Source organism: Lacerta agilis, chromosome Z, assembly GCF_009819535.1.
Source record: "Lacerta agilis isolate rLacAgi1 chromosome Z, rLacAgi1.pri, whole genome shotgun sequence".
NCBI lineage: Eukaryota > Metazoa > Chordata > Lepidosauria > Squamata > Lacertidae > Lacerta > Lacerta agilis.
The window spans coordinates 311,478-320,935 of NC_046331.1; the positions used below are offsets into that span (position 1 = coordinate 311,478).

General features: G+C 39.9%; 1 protein-coding gene across 11 annotated transcripts in view; it reads right to left on the minus strand.

Annotated features, from left to right (window-relative positions):
* SPTAN1 (spectrin alpha, non-erythrocytic 1) overlaps positions 1–9,458 on the minus strand; it is a 101,806-nt gene that overhangs the window by 67,467 nt on the left and 24,881 nt on the right. For 7 of the 11 annotated variants that reach the window (XM_033137375.1, XM_033137373.1, XM_033137374.1 and 4 more), the window contains exons 16-23: positions 7,249–7,430; positions 6,109–6,352; positions 5,132–5,254; positions 4,038–4,255; positions 3,656–3,748; positions 2,711–2,845; positions 1,680–1,828; positions 383–442 (exon numbers count right to left, since the gene is read on the minus strand). In XM_033137375.1, the coding sequence (XP_032993266.1) occupies positions 383–442; positions 1,680–1,828; positions 2,711–2,845; positions 3,656–3,748; positions 4,038–4,255; positions 5,132–5,254; positions 6,109–6,352; positions 7,249–7,430 (1,204 nt within the window). The remainder of the gene's footprint in view (positions 1–382; positions 443–1,679; positions 1,829–2,710; positions 2,846–3,655; positions 3,749–4,037; positions 4,256–5,131; positions 5,255–6,108; positions 6,353–7,248; positions 7,431–9,458) is intronic. The other 4 variants (XM_033137378.1, XM_033137376.1, XM_033137382.1 and 1 more) reach the window with 1 other exon arrangement.

A 9,458-nucleotide genomic window follows, 5' to 3' on the forward strand; every position in this document is an offset into this window, starting at 1 on the left:
CCCCTTCACAAGCTATATCCTTCCTCTACCCCAAAACCGCTGGCCTCTCAGCTGCCGCCCTGCCCCCCAAAGAGAGGCAACGCTGCCCCACAGGGGTCCGGGAAGAGGCTGTCCCTGGCCTTAGCGGCCCTCAGGACATGCGAGGGAGGGGAGGAAAGATGGGCGGAGGTCCGAGTTGCCCTCGCCCCCCCCCCAGCCGCCCTCTCTAGACCCAGGTCAAAAAAGTCCTCTCTAGACCTTCGACCTGGGTGCGAATCCCAGGGGCGTGAGTAGGAGGAGCCCGGGACTCGCTGGATCCCACCGTTCCCGAGAGAGCCGCCCTGTGGCTTCATGTGTCCCCCCCCTCCAGACATGGGGGGCAGGCAAAAGGGGTCCTACTCACAGTTCTTCAACCAGTTTCATGCGGAGAGAGACGCTACCCGCTTCCTTGGTTAGCAAAGTCCTGCACAGACAAGGGGCACAGCAGAGAGCATGCGGGGAATTAGTCCGGTTAATGAAAAATAAAGGGGGGGCACGGGGGGTCATGCCTGCTGGGGGTTATTCATGACAGGCGAGGAAAAAGAAGGGGAGGAGAACTTAGGGGGTGGGTTTAAAACAGGCAGTAGCGTTCGGCTCTCCCCGCAGGGAGAGTGATGAAAATAGTCACAATGATCCTAAGAATGCTGGGTTTTTTGCTTTCTTTGACATTATTAAAAATCATACATTATACAGAATAAAAACTGTTTTTTAAAAAATCAGTAATTAATAATAATTCCTTTTTAGGGGAAAAAACCTACTCTTATACACGGAAAGATAAATAAATAAAAAAACTTAAAAAACTAAACTAAAATTAAAATAACTGATCAATAATTAAAATAAAAGTAAATTAAGATAAAAAATATAATATATAAGTTTAATTATTTATGTGTGTATATATATATATATATATATACACACACTACACACACAAACACAAAAATAAAAATAACTAATCAATAATTAAAATAAAAGTAAATTAAGATAAAAATATAATATATAAGTTTAATTATTTATATATATATACACACACAAAAATTAAAATAACTAATCAATAATAAAAATAAAAATAAATTAAGATAAAAAAATATATGTTTAATTATATATATACACACACACACATACATACACACACACACACAAAAATAAAAATAACTAATCAATAATTAAAATAAAAGTAAATTAAGATAAAAATATATAATAAATTTATATATATGTATACACACACACACAAATTAAAATAACTAAAATCCACAATTAAAATAAAGTAATTACAAAAAATGCCCTGTAAGAGGCAGCGCCGCACTTCTCTGAATTCGTACACGGAGCAGAAACGGGAGTTAATCGGGGACGTTGCGGTTGACATGCCAGGCAATTTGGGGAGTTACACTTGCAAATCTGGCCAAGTCGTGATTGCCGGGGGGCGGGGAATGCCATTTCGAGTAGAGAAGGTGCGAGACGGGTTAAGACGTGGGGAACCGCAGGAGGGTCAAGTCGGGGAAGTTATAGAAAGGCTGCAAAAATGTGGGGGAAAGGAGTCGAGAAGAGGAAGGTGGAGTGAACTACGATGTCTACGTATAGCTGGAGGAACCGGTCGCCTCGGCCCGCCGGACCCCCCCCCCAAATTCCCAACTTATTCCCGACCCGGCCCGCCGGACCCTTACTGGTTGTCGATTTGCTCCTGCCGCGCGGCGATGCCGCCATGCTCGTCCAGCAGGTTCTCCCGCGACCCCGACTGCGCCGGGTCCAGCTTCTTGACGTAGGCGGCCGGGACAAAACCCTGCCGGTCGTTCACTTCGACTTTCCACCAGTCCTTTGGGAGAGAAGGCCGAGGGCCGGTTTATTATTTATTGAATGTGCCATACAGAAGTAGAGCGTGGCTTCTGCGCATACGACGAAACTCTATGGGGTAAAATCCTAAAGAAAGCTCAACCATGGGGTAAAATCCTAAAAGAAAGCTGAACAACTATGGGATAAAATCCAAAAAAAAGTTCAACAACTTCAATCCTAAAAAAGGTCACTAGCTATGGGGTAAAATCCCCCCAAAAGCTCCAAAATTATAGGGTAAAATCCTAAGAAAAGCCGAACAACTATGGGGTAAAATCCTAAAGAAAGCTCTACAAGTATGGGGTAAAATCCTTAAAAAAGCTCAACCATGGGGTAAAATCCTAAAGAAAGCTCTACAAGTATGGGGTAAAATCCTAAAGAAAGCTCTACAAGTATGGGGTAAGATCCTAAAAGAAGCCCCACAAGTATGGGGTAAAATCCTAAAGAAAGCTCTACAAGTATGGGGTAAAATCCTAAAGAAAGCTCTACAAGTATGGGGTAAGATCCTAAAAGAAGCCCCACAAGTATGGGGTAAAATCCTAAATAAAGCTCTACAAGTATGGGGTAAAATCCTGAAGAAAGCTCTACAACGATGGGGTAAAATCCTAAAGAAAGCTCTACAGCTATGGGGTAAAATCCTAAAAGAAGCTCCACAAGTATGGGGTAAAATCCTGAAGAAAGCTCCACTAGTATGGGGTAAAATCCTCAAAGAAGCCCCACAAGTATGGGGTAAAATCCTCAAAGAAGCCCCACAAGTATGGGGTAAAATCCTCAAAGAAGCCCCACAAGTATGGGGTAAAATCCCAAAGAAAGTGCAACAACCGTGGGGTAAAATTGGGGCAAAAGGGAGGCGCGTCATGGGCCTCACCTTGTTGGTGCTGTTGAGCAGGGTGAGGATGTCACCCTTTTTCATGGTCACCTCGCGGGGACTTTTCTCCTGGTAGTCGTAGAGGGCCAGCACCAGCTCTTTGCCCGTCTCGTCGTCGGTGGGAGCTACTTGTTGCTGGGGGGGAAGAGATGCAGAGAGGAATAAATCAGAGAGGAAGAAAAAAAGAAATGAATAAAATGAAAGAAAAGAATCACGGAAAACTTATCAATAAAAATAATAAAGAAAAGGAAAAAGATAAATGAAAGAAGAAGAAAGGAAATCAATAAAATGAAAAGAATAAAGGAAAATAACTCAATAGAAATAATAAAGAAAAGAAAAAATCAATGAAATAAGAAAAGAAATCAATAAAATGAAAGAAAATAAAGGAAAATAAAGCAATAAAAAAAGAAATCAATGAAATAGAAACGAAATCAATAAAACGAAACAAAAGAATAAAGGAAAATATATCAATAGAAATAATAAAGAAAAGAAAAAATCAATCAAATAAGAAAAGAAGAAAGGAAATCAATAAAATGAAAGAAAAGAATAAAGGGAAATATATCAATAGAAATAATAATAAAAGAAGAAAAGAAAGGAAATCAATAAAAGGAAAGAAAATAAAGGAAAAGAAATCAATAAAAAAAGAAATCAATGAAATAGAAAGGAAAAATCAATAAAATGAAAGAAAAGAATAAAGGAAAAGAAATCAATAAAAGGGGGGGGGGAGAAAATAAATGAAGAAAATAAAATAGAAGAAAATAAAAAACGAATAAAATAAAATAAAGTATATTAATAAAATAAGAAAAGAAAGAAAATAGGAATCAATGAAAGGAAAGAAAAACCAATAAAAGGAAATATAAAAAAGGAAAAAATAAAATAAAGTAAGACAATAAAACAGCCATGAATTGTAATAAGTAACAGCAGTAATAACCAGGGTCTCCTTACCCGGCAGGCCTGGGCTTGCTCCCGCAGCGCTTGGATGCTGCTGCCGTAGGCGGTCAGATCCGACATCAGCGCTTCGTGCTTCTTGAGGAGAGCCTGAAAGACAGGAAGAAAAATTATGTTTATTATTATCATGGAATAGTATTTATTATTATTATTATTATTATAAATGAGAAATCTGCAAATTTTGAGAACCAACCGGATTTGCAACGAGGGCCGGAATAATTCCAACTGTACTATTGCAAATGCCAAGTCTGCAAATTTTGAGAACCAACCGGATTTGCAACGAGGCCGGAATAATTCCAATTGCAACTGTTAACACTGTTCTTTCTTTGCAAATGGAAAACATGCACTTTTTAAGAATAAAGCAGATTTGGGGACCCACCTCGGCCGAGTCCTCGTCTTTGCCGTAGTCGGTGCTGCCCACGATGGGCTCCTTTTCCCGCATCCAAGATTCGGCCTCGTTGGCATCCGCAAAATATTGCTGGGCCTGCAGAGAGTCCTCCAGATCCTGGCGCCGTTGGGAGGCTTTCCCTTTCAGCGATTCCCACTTCTGGTGCAGGTCGGCCAGCTTGGTTTTGACGTCCTCGGAGGCAAAGTGTCCTGGGGAACAGGAAGGGGAAGGAACAGGAAGAGGCGGGGAAGGCGTTGCAGGAAACAGGGGGAGGAGGAAAGAAAGGCGAGGAGCGTTTTTAAATGGGGAAAAGGATGGCGGGTTCGGCATTCCGATTCCGAACCCTAACCCAACCCTAGCACTGGCCCCTAGCCGTAACCCGATTCTTAACCCTAACCCAACCCTAGCACTGACCCCCTAACCCAAACCCAATTCTTAACCCTAACCCAATCCTAGCATTGACCCCTAACCCTAACCCGATCCTTAACCCTAACCCAACCCTAGCACTGACCCCTAACCCTAACCCGATTCTTAACCCTAACCCAACCCTAGCACTGACCCCTAACCCTAACCCAATTCTTAACCCCCACCCAATCCTAGCATTGACCACTAACCCTAACCCGATTCTTAACCCTAAGCCAAACCTAGCACTGACCCCTGACCCTAACCCAATTCTTAACCCCCACCCAATCCTAGCATTGACCACTAACCCTAACCCGATTCTTAACCCTAAGCCAACCCTAGCACTGACCCCTAGCCCTAACCCGATACTGACCCCTAAACCTCACCCAACCCTAGCACTGACCCCTAGCCCTAACCCGATTCTTAACCCTAAGTGAACCCTACACTGACCCCTAACCTGATTCTGACCCCTTACCCTCACCCAACCCTAGTACTGGCCCCTAACCCAATTCCTAACCCTAACCCGATTCCTAATCCTATCCGAACCCTAGCACTGACCCGTAGCCCTAACCTGATTCTTAACCCTAAGCCAACCCTAGCACTGACCCCTAACCCTAACCCGATTCCTAACCCTAACCCGATTCTGAGCCCTATCAGCAAAAGGGGTTTCCTTTCGAACGCACCTTCCTCCACCATGGTGTTCCCCTTCTGAGTGACGGCTTTGATCCGGGGCTCGTGGCCGGCAATCTCGGCTTGCAAAGCCTGGTGCTTCTTCAACAGGTTCTGGACGCCAATTAGGTCCTTGCCTGAAAGGGGGGGAAAGTGGACATCGTCACCCACTAATAATAATAATAATAATGACAATAATAATGACAATAATAATAATAATAATAATGTGTGGAATATTATTATTATTATTATTATTATTATTATTATTAGCATTTAATAATATTTATCATTATCATTAGTGTGGAATAGCATTATTATTATTATTATTATTATTATTATGGACTACTATTTATCATTATCATGGAATAGCATTGTTGTTGTTATTAGCGTGTAATAGTATTTATCATTATTATTACTTTTATTATTATTAGTGTGGGATAGTATTTATAATTTTTATCATACAGTGGTGCCCCGCTAGACGAATGCCTCGCTAGACGAATGCCTCGCTAGACGAAAGGCATTCGCTAGCGGAAGGCTGTCTCGCAAGACGAATTTTTGAATCCCCCCCCCCCCGTCAAACTGCTCTTCCCCCGTTGGTGCTTCGCAAGACGAAATTTTCGCTATACGACATCACCCGCAGAACGAATTAATTCCGTCTTGCGAGGCACCACTGTATTTAAAGATGAAAATTTGGATTTGAAAACTCTCAGTAAATTCCCAATAAATAATATACACAGAACAATAATGAATAATACATTAATAACGAATAATAACAACAAATAAGAATAAATAATATTAACAATAAATGTTAACAAATAAATAATAAATAATCATAAAGTCATCAGTAAATAACAACTACACGAACCAATGAATGGATTCTTGGTTGTTTCACAACGGAAAGTTTTTTGTTTTGTTTTTTTAATTCTCTATTTTATTTTATAAATAATAGTGATTAAACGAGTCGGCAGACTGACACTCGACCAATCCTGACCTCGGTTGGTGGAGGCGGCGATGGGCTCCTTCTCGCGGATCCAGGTCTCCTCGTCTTCCACGTCCCGGAAGAGCTGCTGGAGGCGGAGCGAGTCGGCCAGCTTCTGCTTCCGGGCCACCATGGGGTCGCGGAGGGCCTCGTAGCGGGCCCCCAGGGCCTCCTGCTTCTTCCGGATGTTCTCCGCATCAAAGTGCCCCGCCTCCTGGAACTGCCGGGCCTGGATGGCGATGCCGTCGATCCGGTCCTGAAAATCACCGTAATGATGAAAAACAAGAAAGAAAATAAATGTTAGTCATAAATTATTAATCATCGTAATCAACAAAAATTTAAAATAATGAATTAATAAATATAAACAATCATAAATTAATCACTGTAATAATAATAATGAATCATTCAAAATAAACAATCATAAATTATTAATCATCGTAATAAAAAGTAACAATGGATGAATAATAAGGATCAACAACAATTTGACGTGATAAAAAATAAAAACAAGGAAAAATAAAAAAATCGCAAATTATTAATCATCGTAACAATAAAAATGAAAATAATGAGGAATAATCATAAATAATCATAAATGATTAATGATTAATCATCGTAATAATAAAAAATGAAAACAAGGAAAAATAATGAATCATAAATAATCATAAATCATAAATAATCATAAATTATTAATCATCATATTAAAAAATGAAAACAAGGAAAAATAATGAATCATAAATAATCATAAATGATTAATCATCGTAATAATAAAAAATGAAAACAAGGAAAAATAATGAATGAATAATAATAAATAATCATAATCATAAATGATTAATCATTGCAATAATAAAAAATGAAAACAATGAAAAATAATGAATTACTCATAATAAATCATCATCATCCTAAATCATTGATTTACTTATAGGTAGGTAGGCGTGTTGGTCTGCCATAGTCAAAACAAAACAAAAAATTCCTTCCAGTATTTTTTATTTTGCATTGATTTACTGTATTATTAGTCTTTGTTATTTTTAGAACAAACTGAGTTGATCTCTAAGGAGCTACTGGAAGGATTTTTTTTTTATTTTAAATTTCCCATCGATTTCCTGTATTACTAGCTTCCGTCATTTTAATTCCCCATTTTGTTCTCGGACAGGGCACCTGGTGGGCGGCGACGTCGGCCTCCAGGAGGGCGTGCTTCTTCTGGAGGTTCTGGACGTTGGTGAGGTCCTTCCCGTAGTCGTCCGAGGCCAGGTGACCTTCGACCTCGTACAGCCACAACTCGATATCTTCCACGTTGCGGTTGAACTGCTGCTGCTGGTTGGCTTCGCGGAGCTTGACCCCTAAAGCGGCGGAAGGGAGACAATATTTTAATAATAATAATAATCATCATCATCATCATCATAAAAATTTGTACCCATCATCATCATCATAAAAATTTGTACCCATCATCATCATCATCATAAAAATTTGTACCCATCATCATCATCATAAAAAATTGTACCCATCATCATCATCATCATAAAAAATTGTACCCATCATCATCATCATCATAATAAAAATTTGTACCCAAATTGTATTCCAAAAGATATAAAACATTAATAATAATAATAATAATAATAATAATAATAATAATAATAATAATAATAATGTTTTATATCTTTTGGATATGTTTTATTATTATGTTTTATATCTTTTGGATATGTTTTATTATTATTATTATTATTATTATTATTATTATTAATAATAATAATAATTTGCATCCCACCCCATGGACTAGCTTGCCCTAGCCCAGTGGTGGCTTCCAAGTGATTAAAAAAACACATTATTATTAATGTCAGGGTCATAGCTCTCAAGTTTCGGATATGAAAATAAGGGATCCGCACCTCACCTGTCCCAGGGACAGTATACGGTTCTCAGGGACAGTCCGCTCCGCGGTAATCCCCCCCAGGAATTCAGAGAAGTGCGGCGCTGCCTCTTACAGGGCATTTTTTGTAATTACTTTATTTTAATTGTGGATTTTAGTTATTTTAATTTGTGTGTGTGTGTGTGTGTATACATATATATTTTTCTTTTTTTAGGAGAGGGACCAGTACCGCCCATGGAGGTGTCCCAAAGCAACCCTTACCATCCCCGGTGCAAAGCGCGAAGCCCCCTCTGTGCTTTTGCTCTCCCTTTTCCCTTCCGCCGATTGGTCAGCTGCTCCCCTCCCACTTTCCGCTTGCCCTCGCCCAAAATGGCCGCCTGGCCGCACGGCTTCAAGCCACGGGCACCCTCAAGCAAGATGGCGGTTGTGGCCGCTCCCCACCGCCATCCTATATACACAGGGCCTAAGGGCCATTCCGTGAAAAATGAGCCTGATAAGAATGTTAGATGAGCGCTGGACTTTGGTGAGGAAGATTCCAAACGTGCAGTCTAACCATTTTTTAAAAAGCTAAAGACAAAAGAAGTTTATTTTAGGGACCTTCTTCTCCAAAGTCCACCCACGTAGCCTTCACAGAAGTGTTCAAATTTAAAGCATTGTTATGATTGTTCTTCAATGTTTGCGTATTATTATGTATTTTGTGTTATTTTTTGTTTATAAAAGAGAAAATTAATAAAATCTTAAAAAAAAAAACAAATTAAAAGTTTTCTGATGATTGTCCCACCCGTGACAGCATTTCCCCCTTAATTTTGTATCATTCAATTTCTTAAACTTAATTCCCGATTGCATAGCCGTAACCAATAAACATTGATTTAAACAGATATGCTGAGTTTATCGTTGAGTCACCTCCCAACTCACAGAGTTTTTTTCCATAAATCAAACTTATCTCAAGCTCCATGTCCTTTTTTTTTGTCCCACCCGTGACAACCCTTTTAAAACATTTCATAAAATTGTCCAAAATATCCATAAAAATAATAAAACATTGGTAAAATGTTCAGTATCTTATTAAGACCATAGTTTAAATTTTGGTTGTTGGTTTTTATGTGTATTTACATGGTTACACATGTGTGAATACCAAAAAACATGGTCAAAATGTCAGCCTCTCCTTGGGAACTGCTGAGAGAGAGAGGATTCGGGAGGGAATTTTAAGGGGTATCAAAAATCCGGGAAAGCGGCGGGAAATGGCTCGGAATGAGGGAGTTTCCCGCCCAAAAATAGGGATACTTGACAGCTATGGTCAGGGTAGAGTTGGAAAGAGAGTGAGCCTGTTCCCTGAGGCAAGGGGGAAGCGAGACTCTGGATCGGGGGAGGGGAGGCGGAAAAAGAGCGGGAAAAGCCTGAGGAGAATCGCTGCTCAGGGCAGAAGCAGAGCTCAGAACTGAAGGACTCTGGGGGGCGACAGTTGAAGTGAAGAACCATTTATTCACACTCTTGGTGAATTCTGAAT